This window comes from Drosophila arizonae, chromosome X, assembly GCF_054131065.1.
Source record: "Drosophila arizonae isolate 15081-1271.41 chromosome X, UAZ_ARI_1.0, whole genome shotgun sequence".
NCBI lineage: Eukaryota > Metazoa > Arthropoda > Insecta > Diptera > Drosophilidae > Drosophila > Drosophila arizonae.
The window spans coordinates 1,337,795-1,365,509 of record NC_142927.1 but is presented as its reverse complement, the minus strand read 5'-3'; the positions used below and the strand labels follow the sequence as shown (position 1 = coordinate 1,365,509).

The 27,715-nt window shown below is 42.2% G+C and overlaps 2 protein-coding genes across 4 annotated transcripts in view; one reads left to right on the top strand and one right to left on the bottom strand.

Annotated features, from left to right (window-relative positions):
- Window positions 1-57: 57 nt before the first annotated feature.
- Window positions 58-6,107, bottom strand: LOC108620171 (uncharacterized). 2 transcript variants are annotated; one of them, XM_089473729.1, is made up of 4 exons: window positions 5,949-6,107; window positions 5,506-5,727; window positions 1,474-5,445; window positions 58-1,395 (listed from the first exon to the last, which is right to left on the bottom strand). In XM_089473729.1, the coding sequence occupies exons 2-4, from the start codon at window positions 5,646-5,648 to the stop codon at window positions 210-212; spliced, it is 5,301 nt and encodes a 1,766-aa protein (XP_089329855.1). In that variant the 5' UTR covers window positions 5,649-5,727; window positions 5,949-6,107; the 3' UTR covers window positions 58-209. The 2 variants fall into 2 exon arrangements, with proteins under 2 accessions (XP_089329855.1, XP_089329854.1); XM_089473728.1 differs by lacking the exon at window positions 5,949-6,107 and adding an exon at window positions 5,883-5,900.
- Window positions 6,108-15,518: 9,411 nt separating this feature from the next.
- Window positions 15,519-27,715, top strand: part of LOC108618503 (uncharacterized) — a 31,613-nt gene continuing 19,416 nt past the window's right edge. For both annotated transcript variants that reach the window (XM_018014536.2, XM_089474370.1), the window contains exon 1: window positions 15,519-15,680. The gene's annotated coding sequence lies outside the window, so the exon portion shown is untranslated. The remainder of the gene's footprint in view (window positions 15,681-27,715) is intronic.

Sequence of the window (27,715 nt, the reverse complement as noted above, 5' to 3'; positions counted from 1 at the left end):
TCCCGTAATTTGATTAGAAAACCAATTCACAAAATAAATGCCAAGCAGAATGGGGGCCTGAATAAAAAATATATATTTTGAAAAACTTACAAAAAACAGGACGATTACATGAATATAATAAGGATATGGGGATTGACGTGAGTGATGGGGGGGGGGGGGGGGGGGGGGGGGGGGGGGGGGTACTGCTCTAATCACACGTGAACCTAAATCTAACGCCAGGGCTTCACCTTCTGAGGTTCCTTCGACTTGAGTAAATGTTTGGGCTCGATGCTGCGTGCTCGTTGCAGCGGATTATTCGATTTGTTGGCCGCCGATAGCAGATGCTCGTCGGAGCGTAGAATGCGCGTCTCGTTGAAGACGACTCGACGGCGTTGCATTTGGGCCGCCTCTTCCGCGAAGACAGCGCGACGCTGCTGCTGCTTGAGCGCGTGCTTCTCCAGCTTCAGCTCGTAGTTGAGGTCGGTGCTGCTGCTGTTGCGGCTGCGCTGGGGCAGCGCCTTGCCCTCCTCGAGCCAGTCCTTGAGGCGGAGGCGCAGCTTCTCGCGCTTGTCCTGAAACTTCTTCGGCAGAGTCTTGTTGTTCTGCTGGTCCTGCTGCTTGCGCAGCTGCTCCACTTGATCGTCGTGCAGCTCGCGCTGGGCCTGATACCCACCCAGTGATTCGTTCCTCTTCATTTCGCGCACGCGCTGTGCATTGTCCTTGCTCCAGACCATGGACGTGCGATGCGGACGCAACAGGCAGCTGTCCAGTGAGTTGCTCAGCTTTGACAGCGGGCCAGTCTCGCCCAGCTTCAAGGGCTCTGGCCGCACGTTAGGGCTCTGCTTGCAGACCGCGCGTCGCGGCTGAGCCAGACGCTCCAGACGCTCGTAGTCAGGCCCCTGGCGCTTCGGACGCGGCTGCGGCGGCGGATTCTGCGGCTTTTTGACGATGGGCCCATGCACCGATTTCCATTCGTTGGGATTCGTGAAGAGGGGCGCGGTAGTGCCGCGCAGCGAGTCTAGGCCCTTGCCCATGGGCACGGGCTTCGGTTTGTTACGAGAGGCCAGGACCCATTGCTCAAAGGCCTCGGCGCTCATTTCGCGACGCGCCGACTCCAGTTGATTTTGTCGTTCTATGTAGGCCTCACGCTTCAGCCGCTGCTCCCTGAGCTCGGCCAGCTTTTCGCGCTCCCATTCGATGAGACGGCGCTGCGACTCGGAGGCTGGCAGCGACTGACGCGAATGGGTGGTCAGCTGACCGGAGCTCACATCCGACTTAGCCCGTCGCAGTTGAGTGTTCTTGCTCTTGACCCAACGTTCAAAGTTCAGCTGGGCGAGACGCGAGCGCTCCTTGGCACGTTGCTCTTCCAACTCTGTTGAGAGACGGCGCTCCTTTTTCAGCTGATCCTGCTTCTCCCTGCGAAGACGGCGTACAACAACAAGAGATAGAAACAATTAATAAACCCAAGCAATCAGTGATGTATGTCTAGCTTACTTTTTGGCAGCCAGCCAGGCGTAGAAGGGCGATGACAAGGGCGATGAGTTGTTGCTGTCCCGCTTGGCCATCTGCTCCTGCATGGAGAGCAGCGTGCTGTGCGCAATGACCTCAGCGCTGTTCCACAGTCCCGATTCAGAGACAGTTAGACTTCCATGGCTGTGATGGGATGAAGTCCGAGACGACTTCTTTTCCTGATTCTGATCCAGATCCTGTGGTAAATTATTTTCAGACTTGGCCTTTCGCTGTGATCCGTTGGCTCTCTGTAAATTCGGCTCTGTATGTGACCTAGCCTTTAGCACGCGCGGAGTGTCCGAGTGCAACACCGCCAGCTTCGGGGTCATTTGCAGCTGCACCTTCTGCTTCGCTTGGGTTCGCTTCTCACGCTTTGGCTGTAAGTCTCCTTGAAGACACAGCTCCGGCTGTGACTTGTCTGCCTTAAGGCGCATCACCTGAATTTTCTCCTCTTTTAAGAACTCCAGATGTAAGCTCTCTGGCTTTAGTCTCTCCGTCTGACAATTTATTAGCTGAGGTTTCATCTCATACTTCGATCTCTCTGATTGCGATTTTATCGGCTGCGAGATCTGCTTTAGCTGTGTCTCTTTCTCTGATTCCGAAATCGCTTCGTACGACCATTCCAAGTATTGACTGTAATATCGATGCTTTGTCTGCTGCCCAGACTTCACTTTCTGTTTCACCTGCAATATCATCTCATTAGACTTCACTTTCTGCTCTATCTGCAACGTCTTCTGCTCTGGCTTCTCTTTCTTATCTCCCAGCAATGTCTTCCGTTCAGACTTTTCTTTCTGCTCTACCTGCAACATCTTCTGCTCTGGCTTCTTTTTCTGCTCTACCTCCTTCTGTTCTGCCTTCTCTTTCTCATCCACCAGCAAAGTTTTCCGCTCAGATTTCTCTTTCTGCTCTACCTGCAATATCTTTTGTTCTAACTTATCTTTCATATCCCCAAGCAATGCCTTCTGCTCTGACTTTTCTTTCTGCTCTACCGGCACATTCTTCCGGTCTGCCTTCTCTATCTGCAGAGTCTTCCCTTCTGGCTTCTCTTTCTGCTCTACCTGCAACGTTTTCTGCTCTGGCTTCTCTTTCTGATCTACCTCCTTCTGTTCTGACTTCTCTTTCTTATCCCCCAGAAATGTCTTCTGCTCTACCGACACATTCCTCTGGTCTGCCCTCCCTAGCTGCAGAGTCTTCCGTTCTGGTTTCTCTTTGTGCTCTAACTGCAACGTCTTCTGTTCGGGCTTCTCTTTTTCCTCTACTTTCCGCTCTGCTGCCTTCTCTTTCTTATCCACCAACAACGTCTTCCTCTCAAACTTCTCATTCTGCACTACCTGTAGCGCCTTATGATCAGACTTCTCTTTCTGCTCTACCGGTAAATTCTTCCGGTGTGCCTTCTCTACCTGCAGTATCTTCCACTCTGACTTTTCTGTCGGATCTACATGTAATGTGTTCTGCTCTGACTTCTCTTTCTGCTCTACTTGAAAAGACTTCCGATCTGTCTTCTCTTTCTTCTCTACGTGTAGAGTCTTCTGCTCGCGCTTCTCTTTCTGTTCTACTTCCTGCTGTTCTGCCTTTTCTTTCTTATCCACCAGTAACGTGCTCAGCTCAGACTTCTCTCTCCGCTCTACCTGCAAAGGCTTCCGGTCTGTCTTCTCTTTTTTCTCTACCTGTAGAATCTGTGGCTCTGACTTCTCTTTCAACGCTACCGGCAAATTCTTATGTTTTGTCTTATCATTCTTATCCTCCACCAGCAGCGCCTTCAGTTCTGCATTCTCTTTGGGCTCTACCTTCAGCGTCTTTCTTAGCTTATCTTTCTGCTCTACCTCTAAAATATTCTGTTCTGCCTTCTCTTTTTTATCCGCCTGGAGTGTCTTGCGTTCAGACTTTTCTTTCTGCTCTGTCTGCAAAATTTGATGTTCGGATTTATCTTTCTGCTCTAGTTGCAACGCATGCCGGGCTGGCTTCTCTTTCTTATCGACCGGCAACGTTTTCCGGTCTGCTTTCTCTTTCTGCTCTACCTTCTCTTTCATATCCACCAGCAACGTCTTGCGTTCAGACTTTTCTTTGTGCTCTACTTGTAGTGCCTTAAGCGCTGACTTCTCTTTCTGTTCTACCGGTAAAGTCTTCCGGTATGTCCTTTCTACCTGCAGTATCTTCTGCTCTGACTTTTCTGTCTGATCTACTTGTAATGTGTTCTGCGCTGACTTCTCTGTCTGCTCTACCTGAAAAGACTTCCGGTCTGTCTTCTCTTTCTTCACTACCTGTAGAGTCGTCTGTTCGTGCTTCTCTTTCTGTTCTACTTCCTGCTGTTCTGCCTTCTCTTTCTTATCCACCAGCAACGTCTTGCGTTCAGACTTTTCTTTGTGCTCTACTTGTAGTGCCTTAAGCGCTGACTTCTCTTTCTGTTCTACCGGTAAAGTCTTCCGGTATGTCCTTTCTACCTGCAGTATCTTCTGCTCTGACTTTTCTGTCTGATCTACTTGTAATGTGTTCTGCGCTGACTTCTCTGTCTGCTCTACCTGAAAAGACTTCCGGTCTGTCTTCTCTTTCTTCACTACCTGTAGAGTCGTCTGTTCGTGCTTCTCTTTCTGTTCTACTTCCTGCTGTTCTGCCTTCTCTTTCTTATCCACCAGCAACGTCTTGCGTTCAGACTTTTCTTTGTGCTCTACTTGTAGTGCCTTAAGCGCTGACTTCTCTTTCTGTTCTACCGGTAAAGTCTTCCGGTATGTCCTTTCTACCTGCAGTATCTTCTGCTCTGACTTTTCTGTCTGATCTACTTGTAATGTGTTCTGCGCTGACTTCTCTGTCTGCTCTACCTGAAAAGACTTCCGGTCTGTCTTCTCTTTCTTCACTACCTTCAGAGTCCTTTGCTCTGACTGCTCTTTCAGCTCTACCAGCAAATTCTTATGTTCTGTCTTATCATTCTTATCCTCCACCAGCAGCGTCTTCAGTTCTGTATTCTTTTTGTACTCTACCTTCAGCGTCTTTCTTAGCTTATCTTTCTGCTCTACCTCTAAAACATTCTGTTCGGCCTTCTCTTTTTTATACAACTGGAGTGTCTTGCTCTCAGACTTTTCTTTCTGCTCTGTCTGCAAAATTTTATGTTCTGATTTATTTTTCTGCTCTAACTGCAACGATTGCCGGTCTGACGTCTCTTTCTGATCTAACTGCAGTGTCTTCCGTTTAGGCTTCACAGCCTGATCTACTTGCAACGTCTTCAGTGCTGCCTTCACATGCTTATCCACCAGCAGCAGCTCCTGTTCTGCAGTCTCTTTCTTATCCGTTTGCAAAGCCTTAAGGTCAGACTTCTCCTTCTGCTCTACTTGCAAAGTCTTACGTTCAGATTTCTCTTTCTGTTCTACCTGCAAAGTCTTGTGTTCGGCCTTCTCTTTCTGCTCTACCTGTAAGGTCTTATGATCTGTCTTCTCTTTCTTCTCTACATGCAACGACTTATGTTCTGTCTTCTCTTTATGCCCTACCTGCAATGTCTTTTGCTCTGATTTCTCTTTCTTATCCACATTGTTCTGTTCTGCACTCTCTTTGTGCTCTAGCTGCAAAGTCTTCCGGTCGGACATCTCTTTCTTATCCAACGTATTCTGTACTGCCTTGTCTTTCAGTTCCGTCTGCACCGCCTTCTCTTTCAGTTTCGGCTTCAAAGTCACCTGCTGTGCCTTCTCCTTCTGCTCCTTCTGACCCATGGTCATATTGAAGTATCCAGGCATATCCAGCAGCAGTGCCTCATCTGCCTCCCCATGCTTCTTTCTGTTTTTTGAATGTTCCCCCCTCTCTAGCTTCTGGTGTTTATTTATCTCCTGCTGCTGCTTCCCCAATGCCTGCTCATTCTTTCCGTCTTTGTAGCCTTTCTGCCCGTGCAGCAGAAAAAGGTCCGTCTTCCGCAGACGGGGCGCCGTGTCCGCAAAGTAATGAAAGCGATGTCGATGATCGAAACGCCCTGCACTGCAGTAGGACAACTATTTTGAAGCACACATCTACATCTACAAGGTTTGGATTACTTACTGTGTGTACGACCGGACTCCGACGGAACTGCAATTGATCCTGACATTCTGACAGGAAGCCACAGTTTTGTTGCCCGGCTCCGTCGAGAGCACTACGCGCATTACCTCATTGCCATGCTGATCATTGGTAGCCACGAAGGCCATCTCCCATTCAAATGGATTGATACACTCGTGGCCACGGATGCACTGTACGATTTGTTTTCTCCACTGCTAAAATATAGCACTAAAAAATATATAGAAATATATATTGAGAAGTGAACACATTCACAGAATGCTCAGTTATGATCCAGCACAGCACAGCACAGCACAGCTCAGCTCAGCTCAGCTCAGCTCAGCTCGGCAAAGGGCTACTCAGTCAGCGGAGGCCAGAAAACTCACAGATCCCTCAACCTGAAAATGTGTGTGTGTGTGTGTTTTTTTTATGTCTCAAGTTGAAAACTGAACTTTATTAACAGAACTGAACAAAAACTGAGGGCCGAGAAATACGAAAGTTAAGCCGATATAGTAAGCTAGTATTCGTTATTCAAGATTTAGTTTCCGCTGACAGATTTTTAGCTATAGAAGTTAACCCGAACGTGCGGTCGATTAGATGACAAATGTCAAAAGTTGTGCATGAATGAAGCGATTTACATTTTAGGATTTACCAACACTGAAACCATCGATAGCACAAAACATCGATTGATGAGCAGCCGCAAAAATATTACGCCAATTGCCAATAATCGCAGCCAAACACGTTAAGGTTGCAGTTAAATAATAGTTATCAAGCAAATCTAGCCTAATTTGTATAACTTGCTTTTCACTTGGCACCATCTGCCGTCTTCCGTCCTGAAGTTCCTTCCTGCCTTTTACTTCCTATAGAATCCTCGCACCCCTTACAGTACGCTTCAATATTTGATTATAGACGAAACAGAATTGCATTGAGTGCGACTCTTCGCACCACTCAACTAGTTAAATGCGGGTCTTGCCAGTGAGAGACTTAATAAGCAGCAACAAGTTGCAGAGGTTCCACGTTAATGTACTTCACTCCACATCAACGTCTATGTCCGCCTTCGCCGCAGTCTCCGCCACGCCTTTGCCATCCGACACTCATAAGTAGTTTAGCATTTAATGCAGTTACGACCTCAACAAACTCATTCAAGGACTTTGACAGCGCTGTCAGCCTGCTATCCCCTCAAAGACACATAGATAGCAGACCTTATATACATCTGTACACCTATACATACATATATGGGCATGTTTATAGACACGGCAATCAACAATCTGCGACGACACTTGACGCACTTAAAAAATTGTCCCAGAGTCTTAAGATTAAATTATGCCCCACTTCAATGTGGCTCAGCATATTCTTGGTGAACTCGAAATACCCTCAAGTGCAGCTTCTGTGGAAATTTTCTAAGTTTTATTAGATATTTTCAGAATTTAGCATACTGTTCTTCTGATTTGCCTCCTAAGCCATTCCCAAGCTCTTCATTTCCCCTTGAGCCCCTCATAGTTTCCATTTGATTACTCAGAAATTCGCACTGATTCGTTGAATGGAATATTTGAGGCTTGTTGAAATATTCCATATCTTTTTCGCACATTCTACTCTTAAGCCGTCGAGCATACCCCAACACCCTCTGTAGGGTATTTGCGCCACGGCAACGTGCGCCAATGACAACTCATTAAAGCGTATTTGCGTTAAGTTCTTTTGTGAAAAATTTAACAGGCAAGCATTTTAGCTCGGCTAGCATAGCTCTCCCGCTGAGCAACCCCTAGACCCCCATCGCCCCATCGCCCCCATTGTTCCCGCCCTATTGCAGTTGCCCATTAAAAAGTGCAGCATGTTATTTCAACGTAGACGAGCTGTTACCATTTTAGCACGGGCTACTCACACTCCAGCCTTTGGCTTTGTCTGTGAGCTGAGCTGCGTCTAGGGAGAATCGCTTTAGCACAGCCCTCTCTCTCTCTCTCTCGCTCTCGTACACATGCTTGCCGTATATGTGTCTCTCTCCCGGTCAGGTACTTAACTTTTAATTATGCTGCCCGGCGTCGCGTGTCACTGGCCCAGCGACCAGTCGACCGGCTGGACAGCTGGGCAGTTGGGCAGGTGTCACGATTAAAATCGGGTAGCTGGACACTCACCCATCCAGCCCGTAGCCCCGCTTGGTCTATTGGGTATACTTATTTAGCTGCCTGACTTGACTTGACTTGACAGACTGAAGCTAACTATGTCATTTAGCACGACGAGCAATTGAAGACCCTGACAAGGATCTCTTTGAAGGAAACCTAAAATGTTGCTCATACAAGTGCTAAAACAGCTATAAGGTATATGCATATGTAAGATATATATAGATATAGATATATATGTGGATACCTTAAAATAGCTAATAAACTAACTAACTTGGATGGGTAAATCGTGAAGAAATACTTCAACGTTCTTAGTTTCTTCACACAAGATTATACTGTTAACTAAAGACTCCGCCTATACCACTTCGATCAAGTCCATGTTGATAGGTGTAAAGTCCAGTATACAGCGATAAGCATATGCAATGTTTAGTTTGAGTTAGCTAGGTGTATGTATATAGATATGGTTGATTACTCTTTAGACCCTTGCCCTTCGCCCCACGCATACTCTTCTTGCTAGGGCAGCGTGCCCTATGGCTTGTATCCTGTATTCCAACAGACTTATTTCAATTTACACTGAACTTTGCACTCTGCACAATTTAGCTATATACACGTATACATACATACATACATATACATATATATTAGTATATTTGTATACTGTTCCAGCTGTACAGCTAGTTAAGCATTTTTTCAAGTCTGCGCCAATTTGCTTTGGTTGTTATGCTTTTGCTTTTGCTCTTACTTTGGCGTCTCCCGCTGCTGCTTCTTCTTCTGCTTCTGCTACCTGCCTACCTCTTTCTCTTCTCCATTTTCATTTACACATTTTTTCAGCTACTTTTTACGCTTGTCCTATTCCGGTTGTTGTTATGCATTTTGCATTCGTCGTTGCACTAAAAAGTTGCTCGCTTTATGAGCAAGTTTGGGTATACCTCGTGAAATTGACTAAATGCTGGGAGTAAGCAACTGCCCTGAGCCTATATGGGACTAAAGACTAAAGACTAAAGACTAAAGACTAAAGACTAAAGACTAAAGACTAAAGACTAAAGACTAAAGACTAAAGACTAAAGACTATAGACTATAGACTAAAGACTAAAGACTAAAGACTAAAGACTAAAGACTAAAGACTAAAGACTATAGACTATAGACTAAAGACTAAAGTCTAAAGACTAAAGACTAAAGACTAAAGACTAAAGACTAAAGACTAAAGACTATTCTCCAGTTATATTTCTTTAACTATACTCGCATATCATTCCACACTCCACCTAACTTTTCATAAAAATATGTAGTACAGGGTATACGCTAGTCGTTTAAAATCTGCTGTCATTGCATCCCAAATAATTTTTCGTGGAACCTCAAAAACTGCAGAAAAATCCAACTTGATTGTCATTTAAGCATTGAAGTGCATTTCACTAGAATGGAGCTCGCACGGAAGGGGGCGCGCGGGGGGATTCTAATAAAGAGGGCGTCACAGGGCATCTGGGCGTGGCATTTTGGGTGAGCGGGTCGTCTATTGCAACTGTTTCTCAGCTTGAAATTTGCTTTGTCGTTGGTTTCTCTGCTTCTTCTGGTTGCCCTGGCAGCAGCTAGTTGTAAATAATTTCGAATGCAACGTCAACTTTCGCTTGGAAAAATCGTTTTCATTTTTCCGGAACTTGAGAAGAAGAAGCAGTCGTTGAAGAAGAGCAAGAAGCAGCAATGCCAGCTGCAGTTAAAGCCGTAGTCAAGGCAATGAAACCGCAATCGTTGTCAGGGCAATGGCCTCATATCACATAGTCTGTGGCTCTTCTCTCTCTCGGAGAATGGCAATTAGAAAAGTTATAAATATCAAAAATGTTCGTTTGCTTTAGCAGCAGAAAATGCTGCGTCAACCATATTAGAAAGCAGCCCCAGCTACCAGGAAAATCCTGCATCAAAATAAAAAAGGTGTCACAGGTAGCAACAACAACCCGAATCCTAGCAGCAACACAAACAACAACAGCCATAACGAGGAACAACATTTTGAGTGGCATTTGGCAAAGTGGAAAGTAGTGGAAAATTTCATTGGAAACTTCATCTCTTCCACTTCCCATTTCCACATCGCGATCGACTTCGTTGGTTGGCATCATTGTTTGGTGCATTTGATTGATTGATTGATTGACTGTCGTTGATTGATACTCAAACTTTTCTGTAACACTCTCTGTGTGTGTACATGTCTTTATGTTTGTGGTATGCCGAGTCATCAATGCGGTCCACTTCATAAAGCGTATAGCGCACAGTGGGCCTGGAATCGAAATAAGAAAGTCGATTTATAAGTCTTATATATATATCAAATCCGTTGAGTCAGTTGTTTTCAATCAAACACTCAAGCAGGTAATCAGCCAGTTTTCTGATCAGATTGTCTTGGTTTATCAATCAGTCCAAGTGTCAGTTATCAATCTCTCAATCAGTAAGCCAAATCGTGCATCAATCAATCAATCAGTCTACTAGTTAATCAATCAATCTGTCATTCAGTCAACATCCTTAATCATTCTATTAATAATAATAAGCTATCGGGTATCAACGTCAATTACTCAATCACTCAATCAATCAGTCTGCAGTCAAATACACAGTTAATCAATCAGTCTAACATTTTGTCAATCAGTTCAAGTCCAATCAATCATTTCATGCAAAGGAAAGAGAGCCACATAAAAAGCGTCTGTCTTCAGCTCTTGAATTGCAACTCATTTCACTTACCTCATTGCTTTTGTGTTTCCCATTTGGTGTTTTTGTACCACTGTGCCATGACGCTGCACTTGAAACTCTCCGCCCAACAGTGTGGCCAACAACAACATGAGTCGTAATAGTTGTTGTTGCTGTTGCTGTTGTTACGTTGGCGGGTGGTAAAAGTATGTCATTTATAAGCGATTTCTTGTGGTTTCATTGCTGTCCCACACAACTGGCCAGAGAGAGAGAGAGAGAGAGAGAGAGAGAGAGAGAGAGAGAGAGAGAGAGAGAGCGAGACAGAGTGGGTGGGAGAGAGGGAGACAGTTAGCTTTCGGGATAACGATTTTGAAGGCGAATTGATGTCACTTGGCCGTCATTCATATGCGGCGTGTGTTATGCTCGCCCGTAGATTAACCTGCACACACTCATACACACACACACACACACACACACACACACATATCTACACACTCACAGTGGTCCTCACAGAGAATTGTGTTTTTTATTCTGTCCAGTCATTCGACAAACGGAAGTTACACTCAAGCGAAAACTAATTTCATTTCATCAGAATTTGACTGGAACTTTTCCCATTTACTTGACGCAGCTACGTGCCATCGTTTAGTGTGACCTACCGCACCGACCCCACTCACCCCATAGCCCCATCTCCCACTCCGCCCTTCACATGCCAGCCCGCCTTTGGCACGCCCTCTTTTCTACTTAATACTCCGTTGCCCCTTTCGCCTTTCTGGCCAGCAGCAAACAACAAAAGTTTATTGGTTTGATCCCGTCGCTCGTTTCGCAGTAAAAGGTTAAATGAATAAATGCGTTCGCCTCGACGTCTGCCCTTTATACATTATATACAATGATATAGATATATATTATGTATACATATATATCATTTTTTGTCGTGGTTTCTATATAGACATCTTGCCTGCAGCGCTCAACTTATGACCCAGCATTTTTTTTTTTTTTGCTCCTGCTCCTGCTGCGGCGGCTGCGGCGGCTGCTGCAACCGGCGAGCGACAAGCGCCGAACGCCAAACGCCGAACGCCGAAAAGTGCGCTGCGAAGAATTTTTGTTTGCTACTTTGTCAAGGACACCTTTTCGCAGGTAAAGGCGGAGGCGTTTGTTGCTACAGAGTGGGTGTGGTGGCTCGTATTCGTACACTGTGCAAAAAAAAAAAAAAAACAGCATGTCAAAATTGTATATGTTGTAACAAGTTAAGAGCATAAGTGTATACAAGTATAAGAGTATAGGAGCATAAGAGTACAAGAGTACAAAAGTACAAGAGTTCAAGAGTACCAGAAAATAAGAGTGCAAGAGTATAAGAGTATACGAGTATAAGAGTATACGGGTATAAGAGTATAAGAATATAAGAGTATAGGAGTATAAGAGTACAAGAGTACAAAAGTACAAGAGTTCAAGAGTACCAGAAAATAAGAGTGCAAGAGTATAAGAGTATACAAGTATAAGAGTATACGGGTATAAGAGTATAAGAATGTAAGAGTATACGAGTAAAAGAGTACAAAAGTATAAGAGTATAAAAGTATATGAGTATATGAGTATAAGCCTCTAAAGGTATAAGGGTATAGAATCATAAGAGTATAACAGTTTAAGTGTATAGGTGTATAAAAGTATAAGAATCTAAGAGTGTAAGAGTAAAAGGCTGTAAGATTATAATAGCATGAGTGCAAGAGTATAAGAGTAAAAGGGTATAAGGTTATGGGAGTATAATATGTAGTATGAGAGCATAATTGTAAAAGAGTATAAGAGAATTCAAGTACAAGAGTACAAGACTTTAAAAATATAAGAAAATGAAAGAAAACTAATATACGACGTCAGGAGTATAAGAGTATGAACTTTAGTTATATGAGCATATCCATCGGGATTCCTAGCTATTGTAGATGAAATATACTAGTCAGCTTTCGTATTTATGCAGGTGAATTGATTTGCTAACGCAATTTTCTTGAAGTGTAGCTGCTACCTGGACGCGACGCTGAAGTCAAGTCGTCCTCCAAAGTGCCGCGTCTCAGCGTCCTTGCTCTTGTTCTTGTTGTCGTCGCATAACGACTTTTGGTTCATTTATTGCTCAAGTGATTGGCGATAATTCGCCGCGGGACCTGGCGACCCGGCCACCAGGTGAGCAGTCGAGCCAGCTCAGCTCAGCTGAGCCAGTTCAGCAAACTGAACTGAATTGGTGAGCCGCAGCCAAATAATGCGACCGCTTTGCCCTAAAGCATTTTCTGATTGCTACCCACTCGCTGCACTTTGAGCTAGGAATGAGCCACAAAAGAGAATAAAGGAAAACAACTTCAAATCAGTTAATTAAAGCGCTTTGAGTCCAAGTTGAGCTAAGCGTTTACTTTGTGCTTTTTAATCGAAAAAGCTGCAAGTGACAGTTGATTAAGAGCTTTATGAGGTAAACGATTAAGTGCGCTTTGCACATTATATGAGATGTAATAATGCTGATAGAACGGGCTTAAGCTGAGAGTTAAAGCTTTAATGAGCTTTTGCGTTGCAGAGTATCTAAAGTGGAGTTAGCTTGATCGATGAGAGCTAATTTGAAAGCATGCATTGAAGTACTGCTTATATGGTTTACCACATGATCTGAAAGCTTCTTAAAATCTGAAAGCTTTAAGATCACTCTATTGATACATTAACTTTTCCTTTAGATCTTTGCTTTAAAGTATTTTTAAAATCAACATAGCTTTAGTTACGTAAGAGAAGAAGCTTTAATCTAACAAACATTCTTTAAGGTGAAGATACGATTTTTGGTTGTCTAGAAAAAAGCTTAAAGCTTTACATCAATGTCTACATTTATTTTAAGCTAAACTTGAGCTTCAACTAACAGCTTTAAAGTAGACTTGTTCAAGTAGAGCTTTGCGCTTTTATATTGCCTACAGCTTTTAGAAACTTATGCCATCCTCTTAATCCTCTTAAGTTGCAGTTTGCTTGAGGGTAGCTAACGTAAAAAGTAACCAAACCTCTCAGCAGTCTCCTCTTCAGCTAGAGCTTTCAGTTTGGCTTTTTCGAGGAGCTGCTCAACTGTTGCTCTGCCTTCGCTTCAGTCCATTAGGCACTTTGGTTAAACTGTTGGCGAATTGCAACGCGTGAAACTTTATTAAAAACTCATCCGATCACCGAGTGGATTGCCAAATATTTGAATGGATATGCACTTTGCAATGCTTAACGATACCTGTGGGGCAAGTGGCACACACACACACATAGACACGCACACATATAGACATATTAGAGTCTTATCCGTAACGCAACTTGCAATCAAAATTTTCAATACAAACGAGACTTGTTTCCTTTGTTGCGTGTTACGCTGCGTTCCACTCACTAGCCGCACACACACTCACACGCTAATACCCACACCAGTAGACACACACACACACACCCACCCATCCGCACACCAACACACAGAGGCACGCCATGTTGCTTTCATATTCCATTTTCAGTTTTATGCATGATTTATGCGCCATTGTCCGACACGTCGAGTCGCCAACGCTGGACGCTCCCTCCCCCCGCCCCGTCGCATCGCTCACCCGCGCCACGCCTCGTGGCCGTCTCACGCCTCCGTCCGCTGCGCTGGTGCCACATGTGAAAGCGAAACGCAGACGTGGCCAATGCCAAAGTCAGAGTTGGCAATGCACATGCAAAACCACGCTGCCACGCTGCCACGCCCACATATTGCAATTGCCCAGAAACACCCCAGCCCGCTCTGAAAACAGCTCCTGCAGGACACATTTGCGCGTGCTGTTTAGCATTCTATTTATGTCGAAGCCTCTCGCCTAACCTCCAGGCTCTCCCTCTGGCCCTCTCCCTCTCCCTCTCTCTCCTCACCCTCTCCCTCACTCTGTGAGTCTCTTCTTCAGCGGCTGCTACCTTATCTCTGTTGCTAGCCCAATTCCTATCCCGATTTCCACACACACCCATTCATACACACACACACACACACACACATTTTTTTCGGGTGTTGCCTGCTTATCAGTGCACACACTTTACACCGGCAACAATGGGCGGCCAAAGGGGGCGTGGCAGCAGCACTTGGCATTTATGCGCACATACACACACACTCTCTCGCACACACACACACTTATAGAGATTTACAAGTGCATTTATGCTTTTGTGGTCAACGCCATTGCCAACTCCAATATATACACACATTCAGTTAGACTTTCCTCTATAGATATATGTATGTATATACATATATAAAATACACTGAGCAAAATTTTGATAAAAATTACAACAAAATTGTTGCATTTTACTATACTATATTACTATAAATATATATATTTATTTTAAATATAAGATCATTTAGTAGCTATTTTATTTTTTAGAAAAGCTAAAGGAAAAGCTTTATGATGAAACTTAAAATTATAACTATATCGATAAAAATCGATAACAAATCAATATATTATTTTAATTTCTCTAGCACACCTCGTAAATCGTCAAATCTGAAGCATTCATATTCGATATTTGGCTTTATCTACCGCCACCTCGCCTATACATGCCCAGTTCCCGCCTCCTCCGCTGTCTCCCAGTGTAGCTCGCTGCTTGGACAGTGGTCATTCGCTTGCATATATGTATGCACACAGATAGAGTTTTCTGCTCGGTGATTTTTCATATGCAACTATTCATGTATTCCAGTGAGTTATGCCACTGCCCTGCAACCATCCACCTGCCTCAGTGGCGCGCCTCTCCCCTTTCCCTATAGTTACGCCTTTTTCTCTCTCTCCCTCTCACGATTCGGTACACTCTTTGTGTATATATTTGTGTGTGTGTGTGTGTGTGCATGTGTGCGGCATCCAAGCGAAATTGTAATCTGTGATTTGTGCTTTGTGCTTTGCATTCATTCATTCCCATAGCCAAGTCCAAGTCCAAGTCTGAATCAAGTCGAATCGAATCGAGCTCGAGTGCAGACAAGATAATGCTATCGACTTTGTCCTTGGCTTCAGATATCTGCCTCTCAGATATGCTTGTGCTCTTCGAAGTGGCCAAGCTCAAAGCAGGAAATAGTCCTCGGGCTGTGCTCGAAGTTGTCACCTTGTTGAGTTTTAAATTGTTAGCCAAATATTCAATAGGTGCGAGACAAGAGTTCTATGCCAACGATAATCCCACTGTGGGCCATTGTTGCCTTTGACTTGAGCTCCACCATTGTTAAAATAGATCGCATCCAAGTAGCCTATGGGAATCATAGGACCTGGGCTGGAGTCACATTTTCATTTATTATTGAAAATTCGTCGTGTAGGCGACACACAAAATTTATTTATAATTTTCTAACATAGAAATTATTTTTTCTTCTAATATTTGCCCATTCAAGTTTATTGGATACGATCCACGTTCTGGCATTTGATTTAAGCTTGCTCTGCTCATAGTGAAAAGGTATGTGCCACACTCCTAAATCGCAATACATCAATTCTATTAAGGCTTATGGCTCAGTTCCCAAGAGTCCTTAATTAATCTTTTATTGATTCATATTCCAAACTATTTGCTTGGCGAATGTGAAATACTTTCGTTTTCGCGTAAAACCAGATTTTCTGAAGTACCTAAATCTATTTCGTACTAAATTAACCATAAATAAACACATATTTCATTTGGTGTTCCATTCCAATATTTTATTTTTATTTTTATTTTTATTTTTTTTTTTGTGTGGCTTTTTGCTGCAAATAGAACTCCACAAAATTTCGCTTGCACTTTATATAAAATATTTTGTTGTAGTTTTTTTTTTTTTCCTTTTGGTGCTTTTCGCTGTATCGTACAACATATTTGATTTCCATATATCATAGAGCAATACGTTCGACTTGTAAACCAAATAAACTCTTCACATAAATTGAATTCAGTTTATACCAATAGCACATTGAATAATTGCAAAGGAAATCATTCCATGGAAGCAAGTAGAAGTCTTAGATAATATCATATACTTCGTCTTCGTTTGCAGTGGATGATTATACCAATTAGAATGTTGTCTTGCTTATACTCATCCATCTCCATCTCGCTATCAACAGCTCTCACCAATTGTCCATAGGCAGAGTCAGCTTCCATACAACCAAACTTCTAACTCTCTACAATGAGAACCCATAACTCTCCACTATTCTGCACAATCAAAATAGCAACAGAGATTACTTATTTCCCATAGCTCTCAGCTACCTTTCGCAGGCTCCCAAACAACTCTCCACTACTCATCCCAACTCTCCACAGTTAACAACTCTGAGATCTCTCCTACAATGGTACTTTTCACATATATCCTCAACTCTCCACTACTCATCCCAACTATCCACAGTTAACAACTCTGAGATCTCTCCTACAATGGTACTTTTCATATATATCCTCAACTCTCCACAACTCATCCAAACTCTCCACAGTTAACAACTCTGAAATCTCTCCTACAATGGTCTTTTCACATATATCCTCAACTCTCCACAACTCTCCTCAACTTTCCGCAACTCTCCATCTTAGTCCATAACTCTCCACAATAGACCATATCTTTCTCACAACTATCCAAAAGTCAATTTAAATCGAAATAACTCTCTGCACTCGCGCCATACGCTCGGCGCAACACTTTAAAAACTCGTCCGACTATAAATTTCAACAACGACTCGACAAACAAACTCTACACACACACATGCAGCGAGAGGCTCGTTGCAAATTGAATAAATGCAACAAATAGACCAAATGAGACTTGGCTATGCGAAAGCCCCTTTTCAGCATTTGGTTTGTTTAAGAGGGGGCTTGGGCATGGGCCTGGGTGTGGGTATGAGTGTGGGTGTGTGAGTGAGTGTGGGGGTGGGCCACTCCCACAGGTGTCATTTGTAGTTTCGCCTTTTTCGGCGCAAATATTAAATTGCTGGATACGTTTCGACACCCGGAGAGCCAGAGCGCAGGACCCGGATTGTTGGCTTGGCGATGCGAAGCACGTGCGAGACGGCCTCTGCGTTGGCTGCTTTTTGTATGCAATAAGCGCGCCAGAAGAATTCAAACTTTGGCTGCATATTTCCAGCTCGCTTTTTGTAATGCACTTCAAAATCTCTACGCGAGAAAAATGCAAAGAAAGAGAGAAGCACAGCGAGTAGCAGAGCGAGACAGGGCGTGCAAAGATATGCAGCAAATGCCACAAAGTCGAATATAAAAATCTATACCAGACTGTGCGCCTGAATGCATATGCATACATATTTCCACAACGAGTTGTTGTTTGCCACCTGCCGCAGCATGCATAGAAAAGAAGACAGAGAGGGAGAGAGAGCGAGAGCGAGAGAGAGAGAGAGAGAGAGACAGTTGCAGAGACAGCTGCTTGCCTTGGCCGCCACCCAGTCGCATTTTTTTTTTTTTTTGGGAATATCCTTGACTAGATGGTATTATAATTCGATTACGACATGCATTTTATGTAGAGCGCAGTATTTGCTAGCATTTCAAGTATATCTGCTCATGGTCAGCGAGACAAGGGAAGCTTTTATTTACTAAAAAAAAAAAAAAATAGGGAAGAAAATGAATATGGAAATGGAAATGATTAAGCTGTAGCACCTGACAGTTGACCCAAAAATATTTGCACAAAATATTCATCAACTCCGACTCAGGAATTTAAAGCCAACGATATGCAAGAGATTCGTTTGATAACTGTTTAAGCTCAAAGCTTAGAGCTGATAAGCTTTTGTCTTAGCCATAGTTGTGGTTTTATGTTTCGATACCGTTAAAAAATTCAAAATGAGAAATCTGTGTCTCTTTTCTTTGGGTCTACCTCTTTGGCTTCTTGTTTATCTGGGTGTCCTTTCAGTCCGCCCTAAAATCTGTCTATCTTTCTTTCAAACTGTTTCTCACCCAAAATCGATAAATATCGATATCTAACCAACATATAATCTTCTTGAGCACTTTCTTATATACAGCATAGGATTCGCATAAATATTCCCAACAAACTACAAAAATGAATCTCATCTATGCATTTCAGTCCTTGCCAAACCCATTTCGCTAAACAAAAGCAGAAGTTAGCTGAAATGTCAAATTCCAAATCTTTTCAAATGCAAATCATTTCGTTATTAATCAACTGAATTTTGCAAAACATATTTGACTCGCCCGAAGCACACACTTGCCTATGTCTGCCCGAAATGAACCGAAATTGTGGCTCATTTGGATGATGGCGAAGGGTTGCAGACAGGTAGAACAAGAGGAATTCATAGTGATGGTATGCTGGCGAGGGGAGCGGGGGTGTGGCTGCAAAGGCATGTGATGACCGCTGCGATTGAAAATCGCTTGTTTTGATTGAGTTTAGAACCCAAAAGCCAAATATGCAAATTGAATTAGTTTTTGCACGACTCTGCTCGAACCATAGGCACACACACACACACACACTCGCACATCATCGCTCCACATGTGTTTGGCCACAAACAATGTTGTCACCTTTCTCTCTGTGTGTGTGCGTGTGTGCGTGTGTGTTTTGGTGGTTGCGGCATTTGCGTCAATTTGAATGCCATAAATCACGAGCGATGCCCGGACGCCGATCTGACCTAATGTCGAAGATGCGTTTCCGGCGCCAACCGGAAATGAGTTGTGAAATGAGACGCCAAGAAACAAAAGAACTGCAAAAGGCGAAAAGTACAACAAAAGGGGAGAAAAACAAAAACACTCAACAAAAATAAAAGAGTAAAGAGCAAAGAGCAAAGAAACAAATGATTAATTGCCCGGCATTTGTGCAGCTCGTTAGACGCCGACGAGCCGTCAACAAACATAAACAAAGCAAAAGTTCAAACCAAATCGATGCACAGCATATCAAATGCTCTATAAATGTTGAGGCAGCTATATGATATCATTTTATATATCGCACCAATCTTATTGAATTCGATGTATATTTAATATCATTGTACAAGCAGCGATTCTACCAAATATCGGTGAGCTACGCTCTCAATGAGCTGAGGTCTTATAGGTGTATATATGATTTTTAATGAGCTGATTTGATTGGCTTTAACAATCGTGCATACTAAATGTATAAGGAAGGCTTGCAACAAATTTCAAGCACAATTCTCCAAGAACAGCTGAGTTCCTGTAGATAGCTATGTGATATCGTATACATATGTTATATTTCGCCATATCAGAACAGTTATATGGTAAAACATATAACAGAGATTAGAGTGCAAGGATTAACTTTAGCAAACTCAAGGAACAGCTCGGTTCATATGGATAGTTAAATAATAAAGTGCTGTACTTTGCATAGTTGAGGAACCCAAAGTTCATAATTGAATCGATATACCCCATTTCAGATAAGTGCGACAACAAGCGTAAAACATTGCCTTAGACACACATCAGACGGCAGTCGGTGGCTGTTGTTGCTGTCCTTGTCGCTGGCTTTTGGGGGCCAACAATGGGTTAATGCAACAAAACAATTTTTCAACATGCTTTCATTTTGGCCTAATTGAATTGCCAAAAACTAAAGCTGTCAGAAATGCCCCCTTAAAAAAGGACGCTAACCAAACCACAGGGCGCACACACGGTCAAACATACACGGACAAACACACACGTACACACACACACACACACACACCGACAGACAAGATTAATGAGCGTAAATCATTTCAAACATTTTTCAAATAATTTATGAAAATTTCTCTCGTCGTGAAAAGGTCGTCAGCATATTTTTGTAGTCATTTCTTTTCTATGCTCGTTCGCAGTGGCAAGGCGAGCATATTGGATTTTGGTGAGTGGATTATTCTGTGGGCACAGCTGGCACGAGTATTGTTCCGTCAGCTACTCCCCATTGCCCAGCTCTGACTTGTTTTGGTCAGTTTGCATCGTTGTTTTCAGCTTTGTTTCACTTTTTGATTTCATTTTTGCCTTTCCCACATTCAAATTTCAAACACTATTTGCATGCGCTTTTGTGGTACCCAATTTATATATACCCTGTAACAAACGATGGGGGCATATGAAGGAATTGTTGCTAGTCTATTGACAGTAGTTAGTTCAGCTTGGCTCTCATGGCTGTTTGAAGGACATTCAAGGCCTGTCTTGGTGAGTAAATTTAGTAAGCAGATGCAGGGCATCTGGTAGTCGAGCATATACAGCTGTAACATTATGACTACTTGTTATATTTATGTTTCGGCTGAGCTCTTTGGGTTAGTCAGATTTAATTATGCGTAAGCCAAACATAAACGCGACCATCTGCTTGAGATCATGTGAGTATTTAGTTTAATGGTGTGCGAAGGGTTTACGAGATTCGGACTCAGGGCCTGAGCACTATTAAGTAGACATTTTTGACAAATTTCCTCATATGGGTCGTACAGCTAGTTAATATTAAATATGTCATATTAGCTCAAAAGGGCCAAATTTCTGGCATTCAAAAGGTCGAGTTAACATTATGTTAAGTGTGAGAAAAGCTGTTAATAATCATTTTACGCTATACTAACCTGCATATTAACATTAGAAGCTCTGTTAATAAGACTGTTGACGATGATGAAGTTGATGCTGTTAGGATTAGTTCGATTCTAAGCAACAATGTGCTAAGCAACATTTAGTTGACTTTCTCTGTTCTCTGTTAACAACATGTTAATTTTATGCCAAGCAGTTGCTATCGATTTAAAGTCTGTCTCCACGGTAAATGCTAAACGCAATTTCGATGCTTTGAGTAACTGCACTTTAAGGCTTAAATTAGCTGCAGCTCAATGAGAATCCGAGAAGTGTCGAGCCAGATGCCCAATTCGCCACTCGAGCACAACGAGTATAAACAACCGACATGCACTTGAGGTAGAGGAGGTCTTTGCTTCGATTGTTGTCGCAGGAAGCTCAACTGACAGGCACACACTCCACGCTACACAACAGCTTGAGTTTGAGTTTGAGTTTGAGTTTCGGGCTTAAGTTCCGGCCCAAGGCCGAGCTGGCAGCCAGTAAGAGCCGCACATAAATCTCATTGTTCTAGCCAAATGCAGGACTCGTCTCTTGTGAGCTTGACAAATCTGAAGCCCGAATTAATGAAAATTGCAATTTCCAGCAGCAACAATGAAACTGTTTTCCGTATTGCTGAACGATTGCCAGCATCTGAATGATTGTGGGACCCTTCTCTGTGATTCTCATAAATACAAATTACACGTATCAGTCCCAGCAAAAGTATCAATATCAGCATCAGTATTAGCATCTCCATCCGCATCTACATCTGCATTGTGTCTGTATCTGTGTCTGTAAGTGGATGCATTTGTGTTCGCCTCGCATGCAATCCAAAAGTGCAATGTTAATTACGCACCATCTGAATCGGAAGCGGATATGCAGAGAGCTGGTTAATCATTGCGAACTGACAGGCAGCCCTGGCAACAGCGACACGTGACACATCCATGTAAATACATATGTATATATATAGAGTATAATTTGAACATGACACTCACTTTGTAGCCTTTGAGAGGTACAAAGTGCTCGTTGCAGAAAAGACAATTATATCTTGCATTCGGGACAGCCATGGGACATTTGATTAATTAATTACTTAGCCGGGCGCACGTAGTGAAACCAAAAATTAATAGCCAAACTCTCGGCGAAGTAATTGAGTCTAAGGGCAAGCTAACTGCATCACGTTAGACGAGTGCCAAACGCACTGATTACAGACTTCGCAGAATTGCGCAACATTCTGACAGACGGCCAAGGGATGCTCAACTTGGAGCGATTATATGAGCTCTCTTTTCGAAACACAGATGATGAAATACCCTAGCAAATGAGAGCCTGAAATGGGGTATATAGGCGTAGTAGCTTAAGGAATGCAGAGTGAATCTAATTTAGTTTGAAACTCCTTCAACTTGAGGCAATTTTCGGCAGCCACTTTGACGTCGGACTTGACGCACTTGCATATACCCTCACCAGATGAAAGTTGAAGGTTTTTCACTATGCTCATTGCGAGCGTCAAAAGTTGAAGCGCTACATAGAGCTTCACCCTTTGGGGTTCGCCAAATTGGCATCAAATTTCACATAACATTTTCCAGCATTTTTATTGTGAGAGCGCGTCTGGCTGTCTGGGTATAGTTGAAATAATTATGTTTAAAGTTGATATTCAACTACGCTTTACGCTGGCACAAAGTAGTTTTCCCCCTTTTAGTTAACATATTTCACACAAAAGAATTAAGTCGCGCTGTTAACGAGCGCACTTGATATGCTTTATGCCGGTATTTAATTCCTCCATTTTGTAGTTGCAAAACATTTTTGTATTGCGGGGAGGCGGCGGCTGGGGCTGCGGCGTTTATTTAAAAATGCGCATATGCTTTGACGACCAAACAACAATATTTGTGAGTATCATAGGAATATAAAATATACAGATATACGGATGCATACATACATACACGCATATATATTTATATACTATCTGTTTCTGCATTATAAGCAGACAGACATCATATGTATGTGTGTGTGTGTGTGGGTGTGCGTGTGCTGTTGAAGGTCTGTCTGTGTATTTTGTATGCATTCCATAGAAATTTACATAAAATAATATCAGAGAGCATCACAGCACTGGATGAAACAAGTACAAGTGCTTTTTAATGAGGAGTGCTCGACTAACAGCTACCCTGTAGTAGTGTTGGAGACCTTCTATCCACTGAGGACTATAGGACTATAGTTTTATGTATATGACAGAGTAGAAGGAATACGGCAGCTGAACAAGCAGGCAGACCTGACTAGATTAGCTCGTCTATTGATCCTGACCAGAACTACAATAAATATACATATATACTCTATGACGATTCGTCTCTCTACGGTCCATTGAAAAAATCTTTAAACAATCCCTGGCTAAAACTTTAGCTTCTTCTTCATTTTTTCATCTATCATCTCTCAACTATATCAGTTTTCTATTCTACATTCTATTATAATTTGCCAAGCTTTGTCGTACCCCCTTGCCAGCCATTGCGTACAGGGTATACAAACAGTTGTTGATTTGCTATTTTTGAATATGAATGGTATATGCTGGACTCTGCCTGCTTTTTTGTGTTTTTGTATTTTCGGGCCGAATTCATCAACAGTAATTCGTATAGGCGCAGAGACAAAGCAACGCCAAGTCGCTCCAACAGAGCGAAGTGCTAGAAAATTTGTTACTTCCGTAGGTTTACACAGCAATATGCTCTGCATATACGCATACCCTGTCATCTGAATTGCTGCATATTTTTGTGACTTCAAATGCAAATGCGATTGCCGTTCATAAATGCAGATTCCATTAATTTGTTGCAACATGACAAATGGTCGACATTTTTTTTTTTGCCTTCAAGCGGTAAAGTTTCAATTCATGCGGCGGCCAGATAATACACATAAACTCTTTCATATGAAAGCCGTAGTTTATCAACAATTCCTGGAAAAAAACTCGAGCTTAACCGGTTTTCAACACTGCTATTTGTATAGGAACTCTACCAAAGTTATGGACAGATTATTGAAAGCTATACAAATTATAAATTCTTCAAAATATGCATTGCTTTCAGTTTATAGTGTTGAAAACCACAATACACATTAACCAACACTGATGCATTGTTAACAAAAACTTATAACTGTAAAGGCAGGCAACTGTAAATCACTTTCATTAAAACCTCGCAGGAGAATTTCCAATGTAAAACAAGGGCCCAGTCGAGACTGCTCGACTAGGAGATGCCCTGAACCCTCTAAGCTGATATTCTACTCATTCTGAACTTCTTATTATTAGTTGAATAATTTCTCTTGTAGATGAAACTTCTGTGAATTACAAAATTTTTGTATTCAATAAATGTATGTATATATATGTAAATATATAAATGTATATACACATAAATATATATACACAGTAAATTTGAAGTCTCTACGTCTAAAAATGTTGCAATTAGTCTGAAAAAACAAAGTCGACTTTTTGATTATTCTCGATAAAAACGTTATCGGATGAGTTATCGAAAAAATAAGATAAACTTGTACTGGTATACACGAGTATGCATGCCAAATATCAGCTCTCTAGCTCTTATAACTTCTGAGATCTAGGCGTTCATACGGACGGACGGATAATATCAATAAACATACACTTTCCAATACTACAATTCGTTAACTGCGAGCAATCCATACTAATAACTCATGAGCACAGTATAAATTAGTGTGTTTCATTTGCCAAAAAGTAATGCGTGCAATAAAACGCTTTAAGCTCAGGCCACGGCCACATCCCCACGCCCCCGCCCATGTCCACGGTACAATTCAATACGATGCTGGAGTTAATCTAACTTTTGGTTTTATCCATGTCCATGGGGAATCAGCGAATGCTCAACTAATAACGCTGGGGTATTAAATGCTCCAAATATCTGGTGACCAAAATAAAAGCTAAACAGAGCAGAGGCTAGCTCCACAAATGAAATACTATTTATTTATTTATTTACCCAAACAACAAACATAAATTGCACAAAAGCTAAAACTAATCACAGGACAGCAGCAGCAACAGCTGCAAACAAGTTAGCGACTGCTCGACCGCTGACCGTGCGCGACTAGCAGATACCCTGTTTGATGCTGATGACCTCAAAGCAATGAGGGCTTGCATTAATTGCATGGCTCTTACTTATACTATCATTCAGATATGCCCATGGTATAAGAGTTATTTATGAATATTTATCAGTATTTTATATTAACTTCAGATTACTTCTCAACTTTGCAATAAACTTGTTTCTGCTTAATCGATATATGGGGCTTAGGTCTTATAGGTCTTGTTACGTTTGTAGTATAAAAGGCTGAATTGAGAAAAATGTAAACAGTTAATGTTTTTATACCCTGAACCCATTGAAAATGGGAAATCAGGGTATAATGGTTTTGTTAAAAGTATGTAACAGGCAGAAGGAGGCGTGGCAGACCCCACAAAGTATATATATTCTTGATCAGGGCGACGAGCTGAGTCGATTTGGCCCTGTCCGTCTGTCTGTCCGTCCGTCCGTCCGTCCGTCCGTCCGTCCGTCCGTCCGTCCGTATGTATGAACGCGTCGATTTCAGAAGATATAAGAGCTAGAGACTTCAATTTTTTTTTTAAATGTCCGTAATTACAGCGCGCATATCAAGTTTATCATTAAAAATCGATAACTCATCCCGATCTTTTTTTATCGATAAAAAACCTTATCGAAAACCAGTTATAAAATTATATCTTCTACACCCTTATTGCTAGAGTCTCCAAATTTTTAATGTATGCTTATATGCAATTTATACAATTTCGGTTTTTGTTAAAATTTACCCCCCACCCTTAAATTCACCCCCTCACCCTCACTTTTGTAAAAAGCGTATTTCAAATACTAGAGACTTGAGCTTTGGAATATACACACATATTCACCATATGATTACGCTCTAAAAGTTTCATTAAGATCGTATGTCTACAAAAGAAATTATTTAACAAATAAATTCTCATAACATTGCCCACACTGCAGCGCAGCCCAAGCGCAGTCGCTGCTTACTGCGCAGTTAGCAGAGCGCAGGCTTATGCGTGCGTGTGGATGCATGTGTATGTATGTGTGCATAAAAGAAGTGCAGAATGATTAGAATATCAGCTTGGAGGGTTCAGGGTATCTCGTAGTCGAGCAGTCTCGACTGGAGCTTTCTTACTTGTTGTATGATGAATTCGTAATGTTAGTTTAAGTAATTTACCAAGTTCTTATAATCTACGAGATAGGCTATTAATATCGATACTTATCGATAATACTTAAGATACAAAACGTTTTGTTGTCAATCCTTAATTTTCATCGGCAATATTAATCGGCAATCGATTTATCGATAACTATCGTTCTTCATAAGTACGAGTAAAGCATGATATAAATCAAATATACATATCTCTGTTTATGGCAGATATGATATATGTAATTTATGCCACCTATTCCTCTACCTAAACCAATGATCAGCCATCAATATGCATTTTAGCCAATTCATGCAGGGTATATGGAAAAGCGTAAACAACTTTTTGGCTTTTGGTGCGTTTTTGGCGTTTTGTCACCGAAATGCAAAAAGTTGAGCGCGGCAAATTGCAAAGAGCAAAACAAAACAGAAAAAAAAAAACAAATAAAATGGCCAAATGCGATGCTTAGCACATTGTCAGCACAGCTAGCTAGATGTGTGTATGTGTGTGTGCGTTTGGTATTTGCATAAAATTTAAATTTCATTTCTTCGATTTGGGCCAAGTCAACGAGGCAGCCAAAACGAGCCGAGGGTCGCTTTAAGGCAACGATTTGTATGCACGAACGTGCAGCCTCGAATCCCATTTACAACTCAATGATTTTCCAAATCACATACACATGCACACACACCCACACGCCCGCTGCCACTCTGTGTGTGTGTGTGCGGATGAGCAATTTGAAGCGCATTTGCAAATGTGGCACGACACGTACTTAAAGCAACACACAACAATTTTGAGCTGAGAGAGCCGAGAGTCTAACGGCTAATTACACGACAATTTTCAATGATTTCTCCTCTTTTTTTTGGGGTTCTATTTTCTGTTGTTGCGCCCTTCTCGGAAATTCTCATGCCAGAAGCTGTGCACAACAACAGTTGGTGCTGTTTGTGCTTTATGTTTTTGTCGGAGCAGCTGGCCATTTGCTGACTTTAAAGTGCAGCTAAACTATCCTAAGCATGCTCGACTCAAAGATACCACTTAATTAAGGTTTACTGATATACCCAGTATTTTTATGAATTAAACACCCTGTGAAGATTTTAAGCACCAATGCTATAAATATAGTCACTAATACATTAATAAATAGCTTGCAGTCATTCAGCTCAACTAGTACATACCCTGTATATGAGGGGCACACAGTTTCATGATATTTGTAGATCTATTGCTGGAATAGATTCGCGAGCAGTTAAACTTGACTTTCAAATAGATTGACCGACCTTGACATACCCTGTATATGCAGCCTAAGTGCTAATTTCTTAAAGAATTGTCTAAATTAAGGAGTTTAAATGATTTTTAGATACCCTGTAAATAGCTAAACAGTGTTTCAAAAGAGAACTGCCTCCCGGCACATATTTTAGAGGGTATATTTATATGAAATACGCTTCACACGCCCGACCGATGTCTGTGCAGTGTATAAAAATGCGTGAAAAATCTGTTGAGCTTGACCTTTGCCGGCGAGGCCCAGTTGTACAAGACCAAGAAGGTCGGCGCTTGGTATTCGGGTCTATGTGTGTGCGTGCGTGTGTGGGCGTATCACACGCACAATCAACATGAGCTCCAACTGGAATACAACTGGATCCCAAGGTCCCAGACTTCCCACCAAAGAGCTGTCAGTCCATCTGTGCCGTTTGCTGTTGCCGTTATGCTGTTGTTGCCGTTGTTGATTCTTAAAGTTTATCCGATTGTTTAATGAGCTCTGAACGAAATAGAAATCAATGATGCGAATTTTATGCGCCTTTGGCAGACCCTGCCATGGACACTGAACAGACTGGTCAAGAGACATGGACAGCAAACAGTGGGCGAAAGAGGGGCGAGGAGACAGCGAGAGAGTGAG

Coding starts and splice junctions, on each gene's coding strand:
- LOC108620171 (XM_089473729.1), bottom strand. CDS start 5,648: ATGGCCTTCGTGGCTACCAATGATCAGCATGGCAATGAGGTAATGCGC. Junction 5,446..5,505: donor GGAGTCCGGTCGTACACACA/GTAAGTAATCCA, acceptor GTCCTACTGCAG/TGCAGGGCGTTTCGATCATC. Junction 1,396..1,473: donor GCCTGGCTGGCTGCCAAAAA/GTAAGCTAGACA, acceptor CCGTCTTCGCAG/GGAGAAGCAGGATCAGCTGA.